The 26,047-nt window shown below is 39.7% G+C and overlaps 2 protein-coding genes and 1 long non-coding RNA gene across 3 annotated transcripts; 1 reads left to right on the forward strand and 2 right to left on the reverse strand.

Annotated features, from left to right (window-relative positions):
- Positions 1-151: 151 nt before the first annotated feature.
- LOC148977572 (uncharacterized) lies at positions 152-9,283 on the reverse strand. Its single transcript, XR_016169713.1, has 3 exons — positions 9,146-9,283; positions 6,861-7,055; positions 152-288 (listed from the first exon to the last, which is right to left on the reverse strand). It is a non-coding gene; the product is annotated as an uncharacterized LOC148977572 (long non-coding RNA).
- Positions 8,457-12,499, forward strand: ttc9c (tetratricopeptide repeat domain 9C). Its single transcript, XM_039648427.2, has 4 exons — positions 8,457-8,623; positions 9,160-9,490; positions 10,309-10,491; positions 11,990-12,499. Exons 1-4 carry the CDS (start codon positions 8,612-8,614, stop codon positions 12,136-12,138), a joined length of 675 nt encoding a protein of 224 aa, XP_039504361.2. The 5' UTR covers positions 8,457-8,611; the 3' UTR covers positions 12,139-12,499.
- A 2,051-nt stretch (positions 12,500-14,550) lies between these two features.
- On the reverse strand, positions 14,551-24,653 carry LOC120461061 (uncharacterized). The gene is made up of 4 exons (XM_039649161.2): positions 24,024-24,653; positions 19,762-19,930; positions 17,678-17,881; positions 14,551-17,198 (listed from the first exon to the last, which is right to left on the reverse strand). Exons 1-4 carry the CDS (start codon positions 24,252-24,254, stop codon positions 14,866-14,868), a joined length of 2,937 nt encoding a protein of 978 aa, XP_039505095.2. The 5' UTR covers positions 24,255-24,653; the 3' UTR covers positions 14,551-14,865.
- Between the last annotated feature and the right edge of the window lie 1,394 nt (positions 24,654-26,047).

Genomic DNA, 26,047 nt, shown 5'->3' on the forward strand with positions numbered 1-26,047 from the left:
GTTTTAGGGAATTTATTCAAATATAAAGTAAGGTTATTTTTAATACATTCACATTGTGCTGTTAAAATGACTGCTTTTGTGTAAGGTTTGTACATTTTTGTTGGATTTGAAATGTCTGCAGACTGGTGTGAGCACTAAGGATGAGGAGCCCAGAGCTGAATCCTGGAAGTGGTCCCATGGATGAGTCCCTCCATCTCTCCAACTGCCCTTACGAGAACCTCGATGGCTCCATCTGCCCTTATTGCCTCAGATTGAGAAGCGCTTGCAGTAGCACGTGGTGTTCAGCGCCTGTAAATACATGCTTGTAGTTTGAATAAAGCTTTGTTTAATGTGTTGTTGACTTGTATATGTATTTGTTTGTGATGGTTATTTTTATTTTTTGGACATTTAATTGAAGTTTCCTTCATGATAAAAACTACTTTACTGCACTCAGCTGGGGCCCCTGAGTCCTTAGCACCAAGCGCCATCCCATAATTCCACCGCCCACGAACCCACAATTTTTATAATGGCATAATGCTACGTGGGATCTCAATATCTCAGCACTGGAAGGGTATAGAGCCTCCATTTTTGCACTCAGGTCTAAGTCTCAAAGTTTCTCCAATCTTCTCAAATCTCTGGATTCTGATAGAGGGCTGTGAGACTTTGACCTGAGTGCAAAAATGGAGGCTCTAGACCCTTCCAGAGCTGAGATATCGAAATTCAAAATTTCGACCCGAAAAAAAAACGACAGTGTTACCCCTTTCGTTTTTTTTTTATTTTTGGGCGAAAAATTAAGTTTCTCCAATCTTCTCAAAACTCTGGATTATGATAGAGGGCTGTGAGACTTTGACCTGAGTGCAAAAATTGAGGCTCTAGACCCTTCCAGAGCTGAGATATTGAAATTCAAAATTTCGACCCGAAAAAAAACGACAGTGTTACTACCCCTTTCGTTTTGTTTCATTTTTGGGCGAAAAATTAAGTTTCTCCAATCTTTTCAAAACTCTGGATTATGATAGAGGGCTGTGAGACTTTGACCTGAGTGCAAAAATGGAGGCTCTAGACCCTTCCAGGGCTGAGATATCGAAATTCAAAATTTCGACCCGAAAAAAAAACGACAGTGTTACCCCTTTCGTTTTTTTTCATTTTTGGGGGAAAAATTAAGTTTCTCCAATCTTCTCAAAACTCTGGATTCTGATAGAGGGCTGTGAGACTTTGACCTGAGTGCAAAAATGGAGGCTCTAGACCCTTCCAGAGCTGAGATATCGAAATTCAAAATTTCGACCCGAAAAAAAAACGACAGTGTTACCCCTTTCGTTTTTTTTTCATTTTGGGGTGAAAAATTAAGTTTCTCCAATCTTTTCAAAACTCTGGATTATGATAGAGGGCTGTGAGACTTTGACCTGAGTGCAAAAATGGAGGCTCTAGACCCTTCCAGAGCTGAGATATCGAAATTCAAAATTTCGACCCGAAAAAAAAAACTACAGTGTTACCCCTTTCGTTTTTTTTCATTTTTGGGCAAAAAATTAAGTTTCTTCAATCTTCTCAAAACTCTGGATTCTAATAGAGGGCTGTCAGACTTTGACCTGAGTGCAAAAATGGAGGCTCTAGACCCTTCCAGAGCTGAGATATCGAAATTCAAAATTTCGACCCGAAAAAAAAACGACAGTGTTACCCCTTTCGTTTTTTTTTTCATTTTTGGGCGAAAAATTAAGTTTCTCCAATCTTCTCAAAACTCTGGATTATGATAGAGGGCTGTGAGACTTTGACCTGTGTGCAAAAATGGAGGCTCTAGACCCTTCCAGAGCTGAGATATCGAAATTCAAAATTTCGACCCGAAAAAAAAACGACAGTGTTACCCCTTTCGGTTTTTTTTTCATTTTTGGGCGAAAAAATTACGTTTCTCCAATCTTCTCAAAACTCTGGATTATGATAGAGGGCTGTGAGACTTTGACCTGAGTGCAAAAATGGAGGCTCTAGACACTTCCAGAGCTGAGATATCGAAAATTCAAAATTTCGACCCGAAAAAAAAAACGACAGTGTTACCCCTTTCGTTTTTTTTTCATTTTTGGGGGAAAAATAAGTTTCTCCAATCTTCTCAAAACTCTGGATTCTGATAGAGGGCTGTGAGACTTTGACCTGAGTGCAAAAATGGAGGCTCTAGACCCTTCCAGAGCTGAGATATCGAAATTCAAAATTTCGACCCGAAAAAAAACCGACAGTGTTACCCCTTTCGTTTTTTTTCATTTTTGGGGGAAAAATTAAGTTTCTCCAATCTTCTCAAAACTCTGGATTCTGATAGAGGGCTGTGAGACTTTGACCTGAGTGCAAAAATGGAGGCTCTAGACCCTTCCAGGGCTGAGATATCGAAATTCAAAATTTCGACCCGAAAAAAAAACGACAGTGTTACCCCTTTCGTTTTTTTTCATTTTTGGGGGAAAAATTAAGTTTCTCCAATCTTCTCAAAACTCTGGATTCTGATAGAGGGCTGTGAGACTTTGACCTGAGTGCAAAAATTGAGGCTCTAGACCCTTCCAGAGCTGAGATATCGAAATTCAAAATTTCGACCCGAAAAAAAAACGACAGTGTTACCCCTTTCGTTTTTTTTCATTTTGGGGTGAAAAATTAAGTTTCTCCAATCTTTTCAAAACTCTGGATTATGATAGAGGGCTGTGAGACTTTGACCTGAGTGCAAAAATGGAGGCTCTAGACCCTTCCAGAGCTGAGATATCGAAATTCAAAATTTCGACCCGAAAAAAAAACTACAGTGTTACCCCTTTCTTTTTTTTTCTTTTTTGGGCAAAAAATTAAGTTTCTTCAATCTTCTCAAAACTCTGGATTCTAATAGAGGGCTGTCAGACTTTGACTTGAGTGCAAAAATGGAGGCTCTAGACCCTTCCAGAGCTGAGATATCGAAATTCAAAATTTCGACCCGAAAAAAAAACGACAGTGTTACCCCTTTCGTTTTTTTTCATTTTTGGGCGAAAAATTAAGTTTCTCCAATCTTCTCAAAACTCTGGATTATGATAGAGGGCTGTGAGACTTTGACCTGAGTGCAAAAATGGAGGCTCTAGACACTTCCAGAGCTGAGATATCGAAATTCAAAATTTCGACCCGAAAAAAAAAACGACAGTGTTACCCCTTTCGTTTTTTTTTATTTTTGGGGGAAAAATTAAGTTTCTCCAATCTTCTCAAAACTCTGGATTCTGATAGAGGGCTGTGAGACTTTGACCTGAGTGCAAAAATGGAGGCTCTAGACCCTTCCAGAGCTGAGATATCGAAATTAAAAATTTCGACCCGAAAAAAAACGACAGTGTTACCCCTTTCGTTTTTTTTCATTTTTGGGTGAAAAATTAAGTTTCTCCAATCTTCTCAAAACTCTGGATTATGATAGAGGGCTGTGAGACTTTGACCTGAGTGCAAAAATGGAGGCTCTAGACACTTCCAGAGCTGAGATATCGAAATTCAAAATTTCGACCCGAAAAAAAAAACGACAGTGTTACCCCTTTCGTTTTTTTTCATTTTTGGGGGAAAAATTAAGTTTCTCCAATCTTCTCAAAACTGTGGATTCTGATAGAGGGCTGTGAGACTTTGACCTGAGTGCAAAAATGGAGGCTCTAGACCCTTCCAGAGCTGAGATATCGAAATTCAAAATTTCGACCCGAAAAAAAAAACGACAGTGTTACCCCTTTCGTTTTTTTTCATTTTTGGGGGAAAAATTAAGTTTCTCCAATCTTCTCAAAACTGTGGATTCTGATAGAGGGCTGTGAGACTTTGACCTGAGTGCAAAAATGGAGGCTCTAGACCCTTCCAGAGCTGAGATATCGAAATTCAAAATTTCGACCCGAAAAAAAAACGACAGTGTTACCCCTTTCGTTTTTTTTCATTTTGGGGTGAAAAATTAAGTTTCTCCAATCTTTTCAAAACTCTGGATTATGATAGAGGGCTGTGAGACTTTGACCTGAGTGCAAAAATGGAGGCTCTAGACCCTTCCAGAGCTGAGATATCGAAATTCAAAATTTCGACCCGAAAAAAAAAACTACAGTGTTACCCCTTTCTTTTTTTTTCTTTTTTGGGCAAAAAATTAAGTTTCTTCAATCTTCTCAAAACTCTGGATTCTAATAGAGGGCTGTCAGACTTTGACTTGAGTGCAAAAATGGAGGCTCTAGACCCTTCCAGAGCTGAGATATCGAAATTCAAAATTTCGACCCGAAAAAAAAACGACAGTGTTACCCCTTTCGTTTTTTTTTCATTTTTGGGCGAAAAATTAAGTTTCTCCAATCTTCTCAAAACTCTGGATTATGATAGAGGGCTGTGAGACTTTGACCTGAGTGCAAAAATGGAGGCTCTAGACACTTCCAGAGCTGAGATATCGAAATTCAAAATTTCGACCCGAAAAAAAAAACGACAGTGTTACCCCTTTCGTTTTTTTTTATTTTTGGGGGAAAAATTAAGTTTCTCCAATCTTCTCAAAACTCTGGATTCTGATAGAGGGCTGTGAGACTTTGACCTGAGTGCAAAAATGGAGGCTCTAGACCCTTCCAGAGCTGAGATATCGAAATTAAAAATTTCGACCCGAAAAAAAACGACAGTGTTACCCCTTTCGTTTTTTTTCATTTTTGGGTGAAAAATTAAGTTTCTCCAATCTTCTCAAAACTCTGGATTATGATAGAGGGCTGTGAGACTTTGACCTGAGTGCAAAAATGGAGGCTCTAGACCCTTCCAGAGCTGAGATATCGAAATTCAAAATTTCGACCCGAAAAAAAAACGACAGTGTTACCCCTTTCGTTTTTTTTTTCATTTTTGGGCGAAAAATTAAGTTTCTTCAATCCTCTCAAAACTCTGGATTCTAATAGAGGGCTGTGAGACTTTGACCTGAGTGCAAAAATGGAGGCTCTAGACCCTTCCAGAGCTGAGATATCGAAATTCAAAATTTCGACCCGAAAAAAAAAACGACAGTGTTACCCCTTTCGTTTTTTTTTTTTCATTTTTGGGCGAAAAATTAAGTTTCTTCAATCCTCTCAAAACTCTGGATTCTAATAGAGGGCTGTCAGACTTTGACCTGAGTGCAAAAATGGAGGCTCTAGACCCTTCCAGAGCTGAGATATCGAAATTCAAAATTTCGACCCAAAAAAAAAAACGACAGTGTTACCCCTTTCGTTTTTTTTTTTCATTTTTGGGCAAAAAATTAAGTTTCTCCAATCTTCTCAAAACTCTGGATTCTGATAGAGGGCCACGAGACATTGACCTGAGTGCAAAAATGGAGGCTCTAGACCCTTCCAGAGCTGAGATATCAAAATTCAAAATTTCGACCCGAAAAAAAAACGACAGTGTTACCCCTTTCGTTGTTTTTCATTTTTGGGCGAAAAATTAAGTTTCTCCAATCTTCTCAAAACTCTGGATTATGATAGAGGGCTGTGAGACTTTGACCTGAGTCCAAAATAGGAGGCTCTAGACCCTTCCAGAGCTGAGATATCGAAATTAAAAATTTCGACCCGAAAAAAAAACGACAGTGTTACCCCTTTCGTTTTTTTTCATTTTTGGGCGAAAAATTAAGTTTCTCCAATCTTCTCAAAACTCTGGATTATGATAGAGGGCTATGAGACTTTGACCTGAGTGCAAAAATGGAGGCTCTAGACCCTTCCAGAGCTGAGATATCGAAATTCAAAATTTCGACCCGAAAAAAAAACGACAGTGTTACCCCTTTCGTTTTTTTTCATTTTTGGGGGAAAAATTAAGTTTCTTCAATCTTCTCAAAACTCTGGATTCTAATAGAGGGCTGTCAGACTTTGACCTGAGTGCAAAAATGGAGGCTCTAGACCCTTCCAGAGCTGAGATATCGAAATTCAAAATTTCGACCCGAAAAAAAAAACGACAGTGTTACCCCTTTCGTTTTTTTTTTCATTTTTGGGCGAAAAATTAAGTTTCTCCAATCTTCTCAAAACTCTGGATTATGATAGAGGGCCGTTAGACTTTGACCTGAGTGCAAAAATGGAGGCTCTAGACCCTTCCAGAGCTGAGGTATCGAAATTCAAAATTTCGACCCGAAAAAAAAACGACAGTGTTACCCCTTTCGTTTTTTTTTTTTCATTTTTGGGTGAAAAATTAAGTTTCTCCAATCTTCTCAAAACTCTGGATTCTGATAGAGGGCTGTGAGACTTTGACCTGAGTGCAAAAATGGAGGCTCTAGACCCTTCCAGAGCTGAGATATCGAAATTCAAAATTTCGACCCGAAAAAAAACCCCACAGTGTTACCCCTTTCGTTTTTTTTTTATTTTTGGGCGAAAAATTAAGTTTCTCCAATCTTCTCAAAACTCTGGATTATGATAGAGGGCTGTGAGACTTTGACCTGAGTGCAAAAATGGAGGCTCTAGACCCTTCCAGAGCTGAGATATCGAAATTCAAAATTTCGACCCGAAAAAAAAATGACAGTGTTACCCCTTTCGTTTTTTTTTCATTTTTGGGCGAAAAATTAAGTTTCTCCAATCTTCTCAAAACTCTGGATTCTGATAGAGGGCTGTGAGACTTTGACCTGAGTGCAAAAATGGAGGCTCTAGACCCTTCCAGAGCTGAGATATCGAAATTCAAAATTTCGACCCGAAAAAAAACCCCACAGTGTTACCCCTTTCGTTTTTTTTTCATTTTTGGGCGAAAAATTAAGTTTCTCCAATCTTCTCAAAACTCTGGATTATGATAGAGGGCTGTGAGACTTTGACCTGAGTGCAAAATTGGAGGCTCTAGACCCTTCCAGAGCTGAGATATCGAAACTCAAATATTCGACCAGAAAAAAGGTTTTAGGGAATGTATTCAAATATAAAGTAAGGTTATTTTTAATACATTCACATTGTGCTGTTAAAATGACTGCTTTTGTGTAAGGTTTGTACATTTTTGTTGGATTTGAAATGTCTGCAGACTGGTGTGAGCACTAAGGATGAGGAGCCCAGAGCTGAATCCTGGAAGTGGTCCCATGGATGAGTCCCTCTATCTCTCCAACTGCCCTTACGAGAACCTCGATGGCTCCATCTGCCCTTATTGCCTCAGATTGTGAAGCGCTTGCAGTAGCACGTGGTGTTCAGCGCCTGTAAATACATGCTTGTAGTTTGAATAAAGCTTTGTTTAATGTGTTGTTGACTTGTATATGTATTTGTTTGTGATGGTTATTTTTATTTTTTGGACATTTAATTGAAGTTTCCTTCATGATAAAAACTACTTTACTGCACTCAGCTGGGGCCCCTGAGTCCTTAGCACCAAGCGCCATCCCATAATTCCACCGCCCACGAACCCACTATTTTTATAATGGCATAATGCTATGTGGGATCTCAATATCTCAGCACTGGAAGGGTATAGAGCCTCCATTTTTGAAGCCTCTCAAAGTTTCTCCAATCTTCTCAAAACTCTGGATTCTGATAGAGGGCCATCGGACTTAGACCTGAGTGGATCTAGACTTAGACCTGGAAGGGTCTAGAGCCGCCATTTTTGCACGCAGGTCTAATTCCCATGGCCCTCTATTAGAATCCAGAGTTTCAAGAAGATCAGAGAAACTCAAAATTTCGACCCAAAAAAAAAAAAACGACAGTGTTACCCCTGTCGGGTTTTTTTTTTGTTTTTTGTTTTGTTTGTTTGTTTGTTTTTGGTGAAAAAAAATAAGTTTCTCCAATCTTCTTGAAAATCTGGATTCTGATAGAGGGCCATCGGACTTAGACCTGAGGGCAAAAATGGAGGCTCTAGACCCTTCTAGAGCTGAGATATTGAGATATTACGTTACGTGGTATCTCAATATCTCAACTCTGGAAGGGTCTAGAGCCTCCATTTTTGCACTCAGGTCTAAGTCCCATGGCCCTCTATCAGAATCCAGATTTTCAAGAAGATCAGAGAAACTTAAAATTTCGACTGGTGTTGAAGGACTAAATTTGTAACTGAAATCTGGTAATGTGGCAGCTTGAATGATCATTTTAATGCACTTCTAATGCATTGTAGTCTGGTTTTGTATGGCTAATGTGCTGTCAAGCAGCTTCTTTGATGCATTCAGTTTTTTTCATCAGTAATCAAAAAACATGTTAAAAAGCTGTGTTAACATAAATGGGATAGGGGAGATAAAGGGAGGGTTTTTTTACGTGATAAATCCTGAGGTTGGTCAAGGTCGTCTGGTTATAAGATGTCGAAGAGAAGAACAAATTCTTACAAGAATGAGAATAGGACATACTGGACTAAACAAAACATTACAGCTAATAGGAAAACATGAGTCAGGAAATTGTTCGATATGTAATGTGCCAGAAACACTGGAACATGTTTTTATGATGTGTAAGAAATTTAAGAGAGAAAGGGTTTTAATGAAAAGGAAAATAGAGAGTAACACCAGGATAATTGAGCGAGTGCAGGTTTTTTTTTTTTTTTTTTTTTTTGGAGCTAGTGATCATCAAGCACAATATATCTGGAGGGTGGCGGTAGTGCGCTAAGTTAGTCCGCATCCGCCGTTAAGCAGTCAAAGAGAAAGAAGAAGTATTGCCGATTGTACAGCAGCAACCAATAGCCACGAAGAAGAGTGTAAGAATTGTTTCTTTAGCGTCCCAACCAAATTTTCCTCATTAAACTGGCTTCTCAAAGTAGACTGCAGCGATTTTAAAGCTTTAACTCTATGGACGAAACGGTAAAAAAGACATTTAGCCTGTGTTGTTTCCTTTTATATGAGATAAAAGCGGGGCAATTTACTGATGCATGCTGTGATTGGGCGCAGTTTTAAGTTCAATGAAAAGATCTGGTTAGATTTTAAAAAAGTTATGTGACTTTAATTATGTAAACTCGTTTGCACGCCCTAATATTTTGTGTGCCCGTTTGCTTGGATTTATTTATTAGAAAGAGTTTAGATGTGTGATCACTGTTAAAACTCTGATTGATTGGTATAACAGCTAAGACCAGCCTAAGGTGCTTTGTTGGTCTCCCTGCATGTTTAGGCTGGTCCGCTTGTGGTTTTAGAGTGTACTGGGAGGGTTTTTTTTACCTGGTCATGCTGGGAGACCAGCTACACCAGTTTGGCTTGGCCAGGATGGGAGACCATTCTAAACCTTCTTAAATCAGCATGCATTGTTTTGACAGATTGATCTCCTAATGCAGAGATTGTGGTTACATTAAAGTGTCTATAATGCAGTAGTTTTATGTTGTCATCACTTACAAAATGTGTGGCAGGCTTTAGATCCTACTGCAGGGGACGATGGGTCAGAGGCAGCGGCCAGTGCTTCGTCATGTTTGGGTGCCACCGGAGGATCATCTCGTTCCCGTTTGGACTCACAGCTCCAGGATGCCATTCGGTTAAAGACAGAGGGGAATGGATTATACCGGGAGAAAAATGTGAGAGCTGCCATCGGACGTTATCATCGTGCCTTGCTCGTTCTCCGTGGCCTGGACTCAGAGGTGAACTCTGTCCTGCAAGGGTTTGGGGCTCAGGTGCCTAAACTGAGCCAGGAGCAGGAGGACCTGCTGAGGAGCACTCAAGTTGACTGCTATAATAATTTAGCAGGTTTGTAATCCTTACAAAGAAGTACTTTGGCAGTGTGGCATGGCAATGCTGTGGTACTGAATATCACAACACTAAAACGTTATAATTTTGCAGACAATTTTATCCGAAGCTTCTTTCTAAGCATGTTCACAGAATTTCTTATTGCACAGGAATTATCATAGTATTATTATTGGTCAGACTTTATCATGCCATTTAGGTTATTCAATTCCCATTGGTTTAAATCCTCCAAACCAAATGGAAATGATTTGCTTTCAGCCTTTCCTGGTGCTTTTCATATCACTTAAACCTTTAACCCTAGCATTTTTTCCATGTTAGTCATACAAGAAACTGAAGATAAGAGTCCTACAAACTTAGTCCTACTACTACAAGATTTTGCTTTATAATACACTACATGTTTATTTTTTTTATTTTACTAAGAAATTAGTACTTCTGTTCAGCAAGGACACTTAATTTATTCAAAATGACAGTAAATAACATTCCTAGCAAAGCTTTCTATTGAAAAAAAAATTCTGTTCTTTTTAACTTTCTATGCATCAAAGAATCCTGGGGGTAAATGTATCACTGTTTCCACATGTTTGGAGTAATGGCTGCTAAAAAATCAGCTCTGCCATCACAGGAAAACGTTACCCTTTTTAAAATATATTTGTAAATTTTAAAATTTTTACTGTTTTTTGACCAAATAAACGCAACCTTAGTGAGCATAAGAGACATCGTATACATCTTTAAAAACTTACAGACCCAAAACAAACCCTTTTGTAATGTATGCAAAACTTATCTGGAAAGGCATTTTCAGCTTGACCTATTTCTGTGTCTCACAGCATGTTTGCTGCAGCGAGAGGTGGTGGACTACACCCGTGTGCTAGAGTACAGTCTGAAAGTGCTCCATTGGAGGGCAGGGGACATTAAGGCCCTTTACAGAGCTGGAGTGGCTTCATTAGAACTGGGTGATGCTCCGGCTGCTCGACAGTACCTCATTCAGGCCAGCAGAGGGAAACCGAATGGTAAAAATCAACCATATCCCACACCTTTTTTTGTCTATTTCATTCTTTTCTAATCTGCACCATGGTTTGATTTTCAGGCAAACTATTTGGAGTGCATCTATTAGTAGTAAATTGTGACCGAAACTGCTGTGGACGTTATTGAGTGTACTCATTCTATTCCACATTGGACCAGCCAATGTACACTGAACGGCTGTTAGTGGATTAACGTAGGTTGTAGTGATTGATGGTTTAGGGGGCAATTTCAGATTGGCCGTTATAAACTGACTGATACAGTTATAAACTGAATGATTATAAACGCACAGAAATCTAATTGAGAAAAAGATTTTTCTTTTTAGAGAGAATACTAGGCTACTTGTTGCAATTTAAAGGAGAACTCCGGGGAACAATGAACCTTTGATCTAATAAAACATCTGTACATAGTCAACCGTTCTCTGAGATTTGTTTTCATGATAATCGATTGTAAAGAGTTTTATCTCGAAAAACTGTTTAGTGTATAATGCTAGTAATGGGGGCATTGACTAAGTAAAAAGAAATCGCTAGTTTATACCACTAGCAAGGCTCAAAATAGCCCCACACTAACGCAGTAACATAATGAGGCTCCATACATGCAAAACGAAGCATTGAGAACTTTTTAAGTGTACAGACCGTTTAATAAGAAGATACTTTATGAAGACAGTTCACTTACGTGAAGCCATCTTAGGAAATAGTCTTGATAAGTCGATCCCCGAATGCCGTTCATACAGTTCAGAAGTTCGTTGAACTTCATACAGTTCAGATCACTCAGCACGACGTTCGTGGTTTGACTTATCGAGACAGATCTCATTCCCCATTGACTACCATAGTAGGAAAAAATACATACTATGGTAGTCAATGGGGAATGAGATCTATTTGATTAAAACATTCTTCCAAATATCTTCCTTTGTGTTCAGCAGAACAAATAAACACATAGAGGTTTGGAACAACAAGAGGGTGAGTAAATACTGACAGAATTTTCATTTTTGGGTGAAATAACCTTTTAAATTATTTGCCTGGTAATTGAATTAACCAAACAGTCAACAGTGCTGCTGTGTAACTCAAGATTTATTTACTTTGATTTAAAAGGCATATTTACATTATAAGTGTTTGCATGTCCTAGTAGATAAATGTATGTGTGAATACTACAGTATTTGAAATACTTTTTTGTAGGTGTCAAGAAGTGTGCAGTAAAAAAAAAAAAAAAACTCCCTTAAAAAAGTTTTGGAACTACTGGTCTAATTAATATGCTGCCAGGGAATTTCTGATACAGTTTTCTCAGGGGATTCAGCATATGTTGAATTTTGAGCCTGTTACGTAATGTAGTGTTGTTACGTTTTGTGGATTGATCCATTTTCTTTCAGATTTAGTAAGATCAAACGCTTAGGCAGCTTTCGATTGAACTGCTCGGTTTCACATCAAATTCATGTCAATGCTTTGATTAAAATTATAATGCCATTAATTTTATCCTGTTCTTTATTTTTAGATGCCGATGTAAAGAAACAGCTGCAGCGGGTGGAGGAGAGACTCAGCCTAGACTACCAGAAAGAGAAGGCACTGTACAAAGGCATGTTCAGCAAACAGAAACAAGGCGAGGAGCAGTTAGCAGAGGAAAAGACACAGAAACTGGTCTAAATGTACTAATACATCAGCAGGAACATATGTCAAGTTAAATGAACTTCGAGTTGACCGCATCTTGAAGGAAGTGGGATGTTTTTCCTCGGGGCATGGTTAATTTGCTGCATATGGCATTTACTGGTGTTGAAGGACTAAATGTGTGACTGAAATCTGGTGCAATGTGGCCGCTTGAAAGATCATTTTAATGCACTTCAAATGCATTGTAGTCTGGTATTGTACGGCTAATGTGCTGTCAAGCGGCTTCTGTGATTCATTCAGTTTTTTCCAGCTCTAGTATGTTACTTCTGATCTTTTCATTTTTCAGATGAAAGTTGTCTTGTTTTTTGTTTGTTCATCCTAATAAATATTTTTGGAAGAACCCAAAGCCTAATTTGTTTGCCATTTGAAATTGAATACTCAAACAAGTTGTTAGATTGTTAATGGATTATACTAATATGATTAGAGAAATGCTGTGATAAGACATTTATTATAAGTCTATGGCAGCAGAGTTTTGTTTGTGAGATACACTCACCTAAAGCAGGGATTCTCAACTCCAGTCCTCGCGACCCACTGATCTGCATATTGTGTATGTCTCCCTTATTTAACACACCTGATTCAGATCCTCGGCTCGTTAGGATAGACAGAGTCTATCCTAACGAGCTGAGGGTCTGAATCAGGTGTGTTAAATAAGGGAGACATACACAATATGCAGAGCAGTGAGTCACGAGGACTGGATTTTAGAACCCCTGACCTAAAGGATTATTAGGAACACCTGTTCAATTTCTCATTAACGCAATTTTCTAATCAACCAATCCCATGTCAGTTGCTTCAATGCATTTAAGGCTATTTTTACACGGAAACGATTCTGAAAAGAAAACGCAAAAGTGTCGTTGCGTCATCACTTTTTATTCTGCGTTTAGACGAGCGTTTTGTGTGGGAAATCCGCATGCAAATGGTGACGCAAAAGTGTGTGAAATTCAATGTAGTATGCAATTCAGGTGGCTAGGAGTGCATACTACAACAACACCAAGTCCACGCGCCTGCGTACAACCTTCACTGTCATGCAGACTTTCGTGTTTTTACCGTTTACACGGGAATGCGGCGGTGGAGCGTTTTTAAGATTTCCACTCTGGAGGGTGGTTTCACTTTTTTGCGTTTTTAAGCCTCAAAAACGCCGTCGCCATGTAAACGAATGGCACATCCGATAAAGCGTTCCGAGCGTTCTCGTGTAAACGTGGCCTAAGGGTGTGGTCCTGGTCAAGACAATCTCCTGAACTCCAAACTGAATGTCAGAATGGGAAAGAAAGGTGATTTAAGACATTTTGAACGTGGCATGGTTGTTGGTGCCAGACGGGCCGGTCTGAGTATTTCACGATCTGCTCAGTTACCGGGATTTTCTCGCACAAAAATTTCTAGGGTTTACAAATAATGGCGTGAAAAGGGAAAAACATCCAGTATACGGCAGTCCTGTGGACGAAAATGCCTTGTTGATGCCAGAGGTCAGAGGAGAATGGGCCGACTGATTCAAGCTGATAGAAGAGCAACTTGGACTGAAATAACCACTCATTACAACCGAGGTATGCAGCAAAGCATTTGTGAAGCCACAACACGCACAACCTTGAGGCGGATGGGCTACAACAGCAGAAGACCCCACCGGGTACCACTCATCTCCACTACAAATAGGAAAAAAGAGGCGACAATTTGCAAGAGCGCTCCAAAATTGGACAGTTGAAGACTGGAAAAATGTTGCCTGGTCTGATGAGTCTAAATTTCTGTTGAGACATTCAGATGGTAGAGTCAGAATTCGGCATAAACAGAATGAGAACATGGATCCATCATGCCTTGTTACCACTGTGCAGGCTGGTGGTGTAATGGTGTGGGGGATGTTTTCTTGGCACACTTTAGGCCCCTTAGTGCCAATTGGGCATCGTTTAAATGCCACGGCCTACCTGAGCATTGTTTCTGACCATGTCCATCCCTTTATGGCCACCATGTACCCATCCTCTGATGGCTACTTCCAGCCGGATAATGCACTATGTCACAAAGCTCGAATCATTTCAAATTGGTTTCTTGAACATGACGATGAGTTCACTGTACTAAAATGGCCCCCACACTCACCAGATTGAGCATCTTTGGGATGTGGTGGAAAGGGAGCTTTGTGTCCTGAATGTGCATCCCACAAATCTCCATCAACCGCAAGATGCTATCAAGATGCTAAGATGGGCCAACATTTCTAAAGAATGCTTTCAGCACCTTGTTGAATCAATGCCACGTAGAATTAAGGCAGTTCTGGAGGCGAAAGGGGGTCAAACACAGTATTAGTATGGTGTTCCTAATAATCCTTTAGGTGAGCGTATTTAATCCTATTGTACCACAGAACTCTTCACTCAGCAGCAGCAGTCATTGCCAAGCAAATCAATCAGGATCATGTTAAACTTGAAATATTTTTATTGATATTTCATCATGTTTCAGCACTTTAACAATCTTTTCAAATTATTTAATATTTTTTTTCAAAGTCCTGAGCATGAGTTTAAACAACATGTTTTTGGTCGGTATATACTTTAATGTATTTTTTTAAGCATAATATATGTTCATAGTAAAAACAACACCAGCACCACTATGACCATAAGAGTGCACAGACCACAACACAGCATGGCATGCAGGTTATAAACAAGCAGAATGAGAGTAAATTGTAAGTTTGGAAAAGTTGGCAACATAGTTTCTCCCATTTTTAAAATGTTCTCACTATTCTTTCTTTTTTGACTTGTGATTTTTATTGAAACTGAGGGACCTCATAGAGCCAAACACTTTCCTTCCAAGGTCACGGAACGACCTGGAACGAGTGAGAGGAGCTGATGGCGGTGGCGAGGGTGAGAGGGATGGAGACGAAAGAGGAGAAAGGGAGTGACTGCTCCCCTCCAGGCTCTGAGATCGAGAGAGATGGAAAAGACTGGCAGTTGAAGAATGATGTTTCTCCTCCTTTCGCACCAGATTGCGAGCACGTTCAGAGCCTCGTCCTGCACGGCTGATCTCAAATGAGGAACACCACTGATTGCTTTCTCGTTTCTGAGAATATGGATCGAGAATTCCCTGAGACTCACTTCGAAATAATGCTCGTCTGGACAACCGTAGGCTGGAACTCCGACTGTCCCAACTTGTTCCTTTCTTTTTCGAGTTGTTCCCTCTTTGATCTTGCCTACTGGACGATGTTTCTTTCAACGAGGTGTGCCTCCAACCAAACCCTCCAGCTCTCTCGTCATCCTCCTCCTCCTCTCTTCCCCAAAAACGTGTTTCTAACCCCTTCCAAAACTTTCCACCCTTTTTAGGTGTTTGAGTGCTCATTTCATCCTCCCATCCGGTGCCATAGTCTCTGCCCGAATAGCTACTCACCGTAGATGCACGGATGAGTTCTCTGGAGGCATGTTTGCCCTGGTAGAGCCTCTCTCCATCCCCACTCCTCCTCCATCCTCTATCTTGAGGCCTCCATCCAGCCCCTGCATTCTGCCTGAGAGACCCTCCACGAGGTCGAATGGGACCCTCCAGTGGGGAACTACATGGATGAAAGCGTGGAAGAGAGCACTGAGATGGGGAGTCACGCCGAAATACTGACAGCTGGGCAGGAGTGAAGGGGGAATTTGAAAGTAGCCGAGGAGGGGAGTGGACTCTTGTGTGGGAAGAGCCAGGAGATTCAGCGGGATCTGACTGATTATGTGGGAAAGGTAGGATGGGAGAAGAACGAGTAGGCGTGGGTCCAGAATTGTCCGAATGAGGGCTACCTGACTGCGATGTCATTGCCGAATGGCAATCCGAGTGAGAAACTTGTAGGCGATGTTGTTGAGATATGTAATCCTGTCCTGTGCCTGCACCTGTCCAGGCATTTGATGGTGGTGTCAGATTAGTTAGTTCTAATCCAAACGGGTGCTGAAATGAAGACCGGGAAGAGTGCAGAGTAGAAACGTTACTTGGAGAAGCAGAACCTGCACCTCTTTCTCGTTCATTCCTAAAACATTCTGTATCCAACTCCACCCCCTCCTCCATCAAACCAAGCACTACAGATCTTGGCAGTCCAGACACACGAGAGATCTCACATACAACTGCAGAGTCCTCATTCATTTTGGGAGGGCTTTCTGGAGATTTGACAGGAGGACAACCCTCTGCCTCTTCCCTTGAGGCTCCACTCCAGTCTAGAGATTTGGAGAATCCCACTGGACCAAAGGTCTTTCCAGTTATCTCCAGAGACCCACGATGGTTCACTGAGGAAGGGCAGGTGGAGATCCTTGGTCTCCTACTCCAGTTTGGAGTGCTGGTGATGGTGGAAGTCGAAGAGGAAGGGGAAGCAGTTGGAGTGACTAAGTTGGCGGAGAGATGCCCACATGATCCTGAGACCTCTTCTTTCAACTTTTTAGCATCAAAACTCAAAGTCTTGTTCAGGTTTGGATTTAGGTTCAAATTCAGATTCAACTGGAAACTGATGTTGAAATCCTCCCCTGTCACGGAGGGCAAGTTTCCAAGGTTGATGGAATTGCGATTTGCATGTTTACCAATACTGCTGAGGCTGACTCTCGCTGAATTACCCAGGATAGACTTACAAGGAGTCGCACTACCTCCTGATAGGCTGGAGGAGGAAGCACTTATTGGGTGGAGTCCCTCATAACCTGCAATGTTTATTTTTGGTCCACGATTGGAAGTTTCAGCAGCCACCCTGCAGTGATGCTGATGGACTAATCTGTTGATGTACTTCTCCAGCTGAGTAAATGAAGGAGAGGCTGGGGGCTTTACAGGAGGTTGATCAAGCCCTGGCTCCACAGGCTGCTCACTCTCTGGACTGGGCAAGAGGTGGGTGGGGTAAGGTTCCTGGCAGGTCATGAACAGGGGGCTCTGGAGGGCCACAGCATGGAGTGGGCTAGGGTAAGGGTACACCTCTTTTGTCTTTCGAGAAACTAGGTCAGAGCAAAATTTTGGGTCCAGCTGAATCTGTGGACTGGAGTTGGAAGAAGGTAGAAGAGAGCCTGGGTGAAACCCTCCCAAACTGGAACAAAGGTCTGTTAGGAGCATGAGGCTATTGAGCTCAAGATCCCCTGTTCATAAAGAATAAAAAAGTATTACTATTTCCATTCTCCTTATTTACTATACAAATAAATGATCTTCTTATTTCAATTAGTGGGATAAAAAAAACACCAAATTATAACAAAAAGAACCTTTGTATATTTAGTATATAAATATACATGCGTGTGTGTGTGTGTGTGTGTATACTATAAATAATAATTGGGCGTTTTACTTATTTGTTGTCCTTTTGTTTTGAATTCCTATTCTCATTAAATGCTTATTACTGTTATATAGGATTTTTACAGTATGATGTATAATATTTAAATTACATTAAATGAAAATATACAATAATAATGTACAACAAATACTATATATACAATAATAATGTACCACAAATACTATCATCCTGTGTAAGTATTTTTAACAAATCTTGCTTATATAAATAGGCAAATCTTTTGATTTTTGAATAAAACAAACAAAGACCTCTTATAGCACAGATTTAAGATCATACCAGTCGAAAAGGGCCTCCTTTCTTGTTTCTCGACTGTGCCCCCAGGACACTCTGTACCAAGAGATTCAGCCTCCCTCCAGTGATTGGCACTATGATCCAGTGAGCGAGGCCTACGACTGACTTTCACTGACCCTCCAGGAGCCGCCTCGCTGGATACAGAGTAACAAGAGTCTGACAGAGAACTTCCACTGACCGAGTAAAAACCTGTGGACAAGAGAATGATAGATGCAGTTAAGAGTGTTAGGGGGTGAAGTGCTTCAGGGGTGACACGTGATATAAATGATGGGATTGCCATAAAAAGCTAGGGTTAATGTTTGCCAAACTAAAGAGAACTCTCATAAACTCAGAAACTGTGTGCCATGTTGAAGTTAAGAGGTCAACACTGAATCATTTGTTTCAAATATAGCCCCAGGCCATTCAAGCTATGAGTCATATGCTTCTGTGAAATGTGTTGCAATTTCATGCAGGGCTCATTCTTCAGAGATGGCTTAAAGGATAACTGCTTTTGATTTAGACATATCACATAGTTTCACTGATTGATGAATCTCTGCAAAGTTTATCCAAACAGGTTCCAGTGTGTTGTGTAAGTTTAATCTCATCACGTAGAGCTAATGTGTGTGTGTGTTTTGTATGTTAGAATATAGCCTCCTATCCCATTTTATTAGCAGAGACAATTATAATTGAGTCATATACCGAACTATTAAAACTTAAAACTTTTTTTTTTGTCAGGGCATCTAAACAGTGATTTATTCTCTATTACATTAATATATACACTCACCTAAAGGATTATTAGGAACACCATACTAATACTGTGTTTGACCACCTTTTGCCTTCAGAACTGCCTTAATTCTACATGGCATTGATTCAACAAGGTGCTGAATGTTTAGAAGTGTTGGCCCATATTGATAGGATAGCATCTTGCAGTTGATGGAGATTTGTGGGATGCACATCCAGGGCACGAAGCTCCCGTTCCACCATATCCCATTCATTTTAGTACAGTGAACTCATTGTCATGTTCAAGAAACCAATTTGAAATGATTCAAGCTTTGTGACATGGTGCATTATCCGGCTGGAAGTAGCCATCAGATGATGGGTATATGTTGGCCATAAAGGGATGGACATGGTCAGAAACAATGCTCAGGTAGGCCGTGGCATTTAAAACGATGCCCAATTGGCACTAAGTGGCCTAAAGTGTGCATATAAAACATCCTCCACATCATAACACCGCCACCACCAGCCTGCACAGTGGTAACAAGGCATGATGGATCCATAAATCACCTTTCTTTCCCATTCTGACATTCAGTTTGGAGTTCATGAGATTGTCTTGACCAGGACCACAGGCCTAATTATTAGATAATTGCATTAATGAGAAAATGAATAGGTGTTCCTAATAATCCTGTAGGTGAGTGTATATATATAATTGAATATAATAAATACATTTATTAAGATTCAATTAATTCTAATTTGCTATAGTTGCTATAAGTTTTGTTGTAAGCATTGTGTACGTCTAAGAACTGAATAGTTTTTTTCTATACAAGAAGATCCTCAAGTTTAGGATCAGTTTATTTTTCTTTTTTGTACGTTGATTCAGAAAGGATACACTTGACTTTTACATTGTCACAAAATTATACTTTTGAATGTTCTATTCATCAAAGAATCCTGAAAATAAAAAAAAATGTTTCATGAGCACTAAATCAGACTATTCGAAAATTTCTGAATTTTTGATTGGAGTAATGTTGCTGAAAATTCACTTAAATAAATCACAATTTATAAATTGTAATAATTCAAGGTTTAACATCTCTTCATCCAGGTTTTGACGAGCACTGCTGTGCTGAATGTCATGCAACACCAAATAGCCGCTGTGACTAAATAATTATATAATGAACCAAAAAAACAAATACTAAAAAGGGGAAATAATACTGTGGAACAGTGACTAATCACACAATTCTCTTTCAGTGAATATAAACAGCTTAGAGAAGCACCTCTGTTAAATGTCCAAGTAAGCACACAAAAAAATATTTTGAAGTGCTCTTTACAAAACAGCAAAAAGTTTTTTTTAAATGAGGAATTTATGGTATCAGCACCTGAGCTGGGTCTAGAGTCGCAGTCAAGCGGTGTAGTGCCAGGGAAGTCTGGGGTTTGAGAAGACAGCAGATCAGATGGGACATCCCAGGACAACGTGGACCAACGTGAGCTTATCCCCTCTCCTGAAGTGCTGAGGCAAGACAGATCAGGGTTTGCAGAGGACAGGCTCTGAAACAGATGGAGGGTTCATGTTACTACAAGATACGGTGATAACCCAAAGACCCTGTTTACACCTGGTTTTAACATCATGAATGTATTTGTAAATTGTACTTGTGTCTAAATGCTAATTCGTCATGATGAATCACAGACAGCAGCAAAGCAGCAAACCTACTCACCTATCATTTGACTATTTCAAGAATGGTATTAGTAGAAATTACCATCTGATTGAATACATACATAATGCACACATCACTGAACATCAATGCCTAATATAAACAAAGTGACAAACAGATAATGTGCAATTCGATTTTTTGCACTTTATCAATTGTAAAACACTGACGTAATGAATGATTCATTTAGTCCTGAAATCAGAGATCCTATCCTCGAAATATGATCACAGCTGGTCACTGGAGAAGATGCATGTAAACCAGGTGTAAAAACAAACATTTGTCTCGGCTGACCAGATCAACCCAGACCCATACAAGGATCTGTGATGTATATATTTACAAAACAGTACACCTAAGCCACGTTGTTAGCTGGTAACTTTATGATGTCTAAGCCTGCTTTTCTGAGAGGACTTCTTTAAAGGACTAATAACTGAGAACAAATCAAGGGAATGCTTTTGCTAAAGTTAAGTTCACTTCTGCTCAGAAGTTTTAAATCGCTTATCAGCATGAAGCTACTGGGTTTAGCTGTTTGTGATCCCCAACCTCCCCCCATCACAAGGAATCTCCCCTTGCTTAACTTCTGAGGAATCCCATCAAACCAAGTGACTATTGTGCATATCCTGTTAAGTCCGATCAACCTTCTGTCAGACTTTAACCCAGACAATGCAGGTGATGCATTGACGAAATGAAAAAAACTGGGGGAGGGCGGTTAATAAGCAGAGAGTGGAGAAAGACAGATGATGAAACAAAGGAGAAAAGGAGAAAAGAAGGGGGGATAATGGGTACTGAAAGGCAGACTTTGACCAGGCTTATCTCTGCTCCAGCAGTTAACCCACAATTCCTGGCTTGGACTACAAAACTATATATGGAAGGTAAAACATATGTAAAAGTGAGCAGGATATTCGGGAGGGGGGGTGAAGGTGGAATACTCATGGAGGGGAGCATAAAGCATAAATAGAGTGATAAAATGAAGAGTTTGGAGAAAAGTAGAGAGCACGGGGGATGGGTTGCCTAGTGAGACAAACAGCATGAAGGAGGCATCTCTTATGTGAGACCCCCACCACCACCACTCCTGGATATAACTGCCTCCCCCACTTCACTTCAGAGAACTGTCAGGCCTCTCTTCTCTTCCTGCCCTCTCTCTACGTCTCTTTCTCGCTCTCCTTCTCTTCTCCTCGCCCACACATCCGATTCAGCAGCAATACTTTAACTCTCTCTTTACTGATGGAATATGAACGAACACGTGAATTGACACTTCCACGTGCATTGGACAACAAACACTTATTTCTCACTTTGGTAGTCAGGTCAAATTTTTCGAACGCAGAGCAAAACTGCTTTGAAACGATATGCGTTGATTTGACTATCACAAAACATAAATAAACTTAGAGTGTAAATTCCCTCTAAAGTCCCTAATTCGTTCACATAAACATCTAGACAGAATCTATACTGCATTATCGTGGTATACAGTTGCAATTTATTTCATTTCACCGGGATGGGGCTTGGAAGAAGCATTTGCTCAATAGGGGAAACCTGATATGGGTCTTACACAGGGTGCATTGGCCATTTTCCAGCTACCGATCAATTCATGGAGTGCTCTGGCACATGGAAACTGCATTTCATGAGGCTAATGATGCAAATGGACATAAAATAATGAAAATAATGAGGTGAATGGCTATCAGCTCCATTGGCAGAGGAGTTACTCATTCAATTCCCTCACTGACACAGTAAAATGGTTTAACGTCATATATTATAAAAACAAGGTGAGTCTTGAGGGAAGAAGATGGAAGGCACCCTTTCAGCCTTTGACTGAAAAACATATCATATTGTCATAGGCTAATAAAACAACGCCAGTAAAATGAAAGACTATAGTAGCTGTGAAAACAGATACAGCATTCAGCCATAGCTCAGCAGTCCATCCTAGTGAGGGGTTAACATTTCAGTTGCTCTGCATGGCACACCCCCGTTCTACATTTCTCTGTCCATTTCCCTCTATCCGCTCTTTCCCTCAGCATGTATCAGAGGAGAGGTGATATCTGTGACGCCCGACAACAGTAACATTTTTCCATGTGGTGTTTATGCAAATGGAAGTTACGTAGGTGGAGAGGCAACAACATTGCCCTGATGATGACTCACACTTTTGTCTCATGATACATATTGCTGTTTCTCATCCGCATATTTTGCTAGACTGAATGACTACTTGTAAGTGTCCTTTAAAAGCCTTTTGAAGTTACGAAAACAATTTTGTATGCCATGAAAGAAAATGCTCTTAATCACATCACTTTGATCTAGGAGATCATGGGTAATTATATAAATGTCCAATAATAAATGAGGGACATGAAAAATGTGAGATATTTATGAGCTAATTGGCACTATTAAATGCATTTCAAATTGGTGGCTTCACTTGAGTTCACTTGCACACTGCCCCACTGTCCATTATATAAAAACCCACAATGGTGCTTCTATTGTCAACTTCTCCCATTACACAAGCACATACCTAAACAGCACCTGTTATGTGTCCTCCATACCTGGTCAAGAGCTCTGCCACATCACCATAACAAAATCAACATTTTGTTATTAAAACATTATGCCTGTCCAACATACAGACAGTGCGTGTAGATTAATCTATACCCTCTTAATCTACAGTGCATCATTTGTCACATGACCATATCAATTAAAAAGAGCCCTTTCACATACAGCTGCCTACTTTTGAGATGCATATGAAAAAATTAAAAAGCATTTTTATGCAAAAAATGTCATTTGCATGCCAAAGAAAATTCATTATTTAACATCAAAGCAAATTTATACATATCTAAAAATATAGCATGTATGTTGGTGAATTGCCAATGGGGGAAAAAAAGTTAAAAACATTTTAAAAACGTATCAAATTATTTAATTTTTGAATAAAGCGGTTTTCATAAAATGGGAAAAAATTGTCAAAACATTTTATCATTAGGTTACTTAAAACTACAAATGCAACTACAAAATGTTGAATTTAGGGATCCACTATCGGTTATCAGCTTTCAAATATAAAGAATTATCAGTATTGAATTACAATGAGAAATTTAGAATATTAAAGAATTTGTTCACCCAAAAATAAAAATTCCGTCGTTAATTACTCACCCTCATGTCATTCCAAACACGTAAGCTTTCTGGCCCCTCCATAGACAGCTATACAACAACAACTTGTAAGGCCCAGAAAGGTAGTAAAACATTGTTAAAATGGTCCAAACAATTGTGTTCCGATGACGAACGAAGGTCTTACGGGTTTGGAATGACATGAGGGCGAGTAATTAATGACAGAATATTCATTTTGGGGTGAACTATCCCTTAAAGCATTTGCTAGTTTCTGCAAAAATGAACCATTGGAATGCGAGAAAACATTTAAATAAAAAGTATGAAAAAGGAATGAGAAAAATATATTAGTAATTTAGTTGTGTACATTAAAAAACGCATATAGATTCAACTTACCCCCAACAAATATCTTTTCCCCAAAAAGTCATATTTCTATATTTTATGGATGCTTGCTAACTACAGTTGATAACCACATTATTAAGGCATATTTTTTTTAATTTCTCTTAGAAAAAATTACACAGCTTACCCTACTGTCCCCCACATGACTCCACTAAGAGGTATTTACATTTTTCAAAGGTGCAAATAATCTGCATTGTGTGTGCAGTAGAGCAGTGGCCTAAAATAGCAATGCACTCCAACTCAACCTTGACACGTTGAAGAAAAAGGTGTGTACAATTCTGAAATGTAAACACAGTCAGCAGCAGCTCCTGTAGGTGCTCATGCAACCTGAGCTCCACTGGATGCCAGTGTCACCAAAACGTTTAGCAAGTGCCACCAGCAGGGTTCCACCTCGACGACGAGATCAAAGTTACAATTACAAGGAACATTATATTCCTGTGGTATTTTCCCACGTCCCCACTGACCTGTTGCCTGCGGGAGGTTGCGGCACCATCCTCGGCGGCGCTTTCCAGTCCTTCCCCCTGGTGAGCGGGCGCTTCATTCACGTCCAGTACCGCATCCACCATCTCCAGTTGTCGTCCTCTGAGAAGGTCCAGCTCCATTATGCCTGCGAGAGTGGCTTTCAGTCGCTCTCCGATGCGAACCCGATCGCTCCCTGACCATAGCGAATTCACACAACCGCGGCGTCCGGCCATTGTGCGCGCAAAATCGGTTTTCAAGACAGACACTGTGGTCGCCGTTGAACGCGGAGAGCTCACTCACAGCTCGCCTCTAGCCAGAGTCCCGACTACCGACTGTCAATGCAGCGTGAACGCTGTGCGACATGAGCAAGCACCAGAGCCGATGCTTAAAATTCAGAGTCCGTAACAATGTGTCTTTGCTGCTCACGAAAATGCAGAATGGAGGCGACTCAACTTTCGCTAGGAGGCACATGTAACAAAGGCATACTTTCAAGGTCTTAATTTATTTTACACCCCCGAATAATCCGTCCCCACCTAACCATTTTGAGGCGCCAGAATCATCACGTCAGCTATCATTCGGTTCATGATGATGTGGATTGAATCATATGCGACAGTCTTGCACACAGCTCATTGCTGTAAAGAAAAGAGTATGAATAGGGCGGAGTTAGAACATGAAAGCTCGCTGCTGATTGGCCGGGGAAGTTTTCGAACAGAATGGACTAGTTTTTTTAAGAGGAATGCGAATCTAGTAGTTGGTACGATATAGTGTAGCAGCTAGTAGGCTTCTGAATAACATTTACACGCAAAAAAAATATTATATATTTTGTGTTTTTGTATTGTGTTTATTTATTAAATTGAGGGACTGAACATGTGTGTTGTACTACAGATTGATTTATTCAGCCCAATGACTCGATTCAATTTGAATTCAAAGATTCACGCGCTTCACATGCGAGAAAAATGATTCAGTGCATGAAAAGATTCGATCATTTAAAACATTTCACGTTCTCTTATGAATCACTAGTAGTTTAATTATGGGATCACTTTCAAATACGCAAATAAAGAAAAACAAGTGATGACCCAGATTGTGATTTATAACGAGTATGCTGTTACTTTAATGACGTATTAGCCTACTCTGTGTGTTTTCCCAAAATGATCAAATATCCGCTTGCTTTGGTTGGTTTCAAACATAGACGGTTTCAAATAGCAGCTCCTGTCGGAGACAGAAACAAACCAAGACTTTCTAACCAGCAGGTGACAGTATCTGACTGCCTGTCAAACTGCGTCTTTACTAACAAGACCTCCTTCGGCAGGGTAGCCTACAACGAGCCTAAAGGCACTCACTACTCCCATTTGGTATGATTGCAGAACAAAATATGATTTTTTTATATATTTTTTTTATTAAAAATTGATGGAGCAACATATTTTGTGTGAAAATTAAATATAAAATTGATTTATTTTGTTAAAAAAAAACTTGTTTCTTCTGGTTATTTTGATATAATAATTTATTTATTTTTTCAATGAATATGGCACTGTCATTAAAATGTTCATTTAAAAAAAAACAGAAGCAAAATTATTTTACATTCTGAAAGCGAAGAGATCCTATGAAAATTTATTATACATAGCTTTACAGTTGTAACAAATAAATATATTTTATGTAGCCGTGTAAAATCAGTTTGTGTTTGTAAAACAATTCCAATTCCAATTCATCTGACTGCAAAAATGTACTATTATCTAAGAAGTTCAAAAGAAATATTTATTTTATTAAACAGGCATATAACACAAAATGTTCTTTACATCCAGCTATTCCTTTCCTTTTTCATCACTATGTATTAAACTACACTAACTATTATAGGCAAACTTCCTCCTGAAACCATGAACTGAATGTGAAACCGCAAACTCCAGCAATTCTTATCCATTTCACTTTCTTCCCATCCTCTTTTCCCACAGATTTACTTTTGTTTATAAAATCGGCTATTTTGCCTATAGGCTACACTGATGAGCACAGTCAAGTCAGATCCATCAAAACG

Source organism: Pimephales promelas, chromosome 9, assembly GCF_988280905.1.
Source record: "Pimephales promelas chromosome 9, fPimPro1.hap1.1, whole genome shotgun sequence".
NCBI lineage: Eukaryota > Metazoa > Chordata > Actinopteri > Cypriniformes > Leuciscidae > Pimephales > Pimephales promelas.

Coding starts and splice junctions, on each gene's coding strand:
- ttc9c (XM_039648427.2), top strand. Junction 9,491..10,308: donor CTGCTATAATAATTTAGCAG/GTTTGTAATCCT, acceptor TGTGTCTCACAG/CATGTTTGCTGCAGCGAGAG. Junction 10,492..11,989: donor CAGCAGAGGGAAACCGAATG/GTAAAAATCAAC, acceptor CTTTATTTTTAG/ATGCCGATGTAAAGAAACAG.
- LOC120461061 (XM_039649161.2), bottom strand. CDS start 24,254: ATGGCCGGACGCCGCGGTTGTGTGAATTCGCTATGGTCAGGGAGCGAT. Junction 17,882..19,761: donor CGACTCTAGACCCAGCTCAG/GTGCTGATACCA, acceptor TCTTGTCCACAG/GTTTTTACTCGGTCAGTGGA. Junction 17,199..17,677: donor AAGGAGGCCCTTTTCGACTG/GTATGATCTTAA, acceptor CTTTATGAACAG/GGGATCTTGAGCTCAATAGC.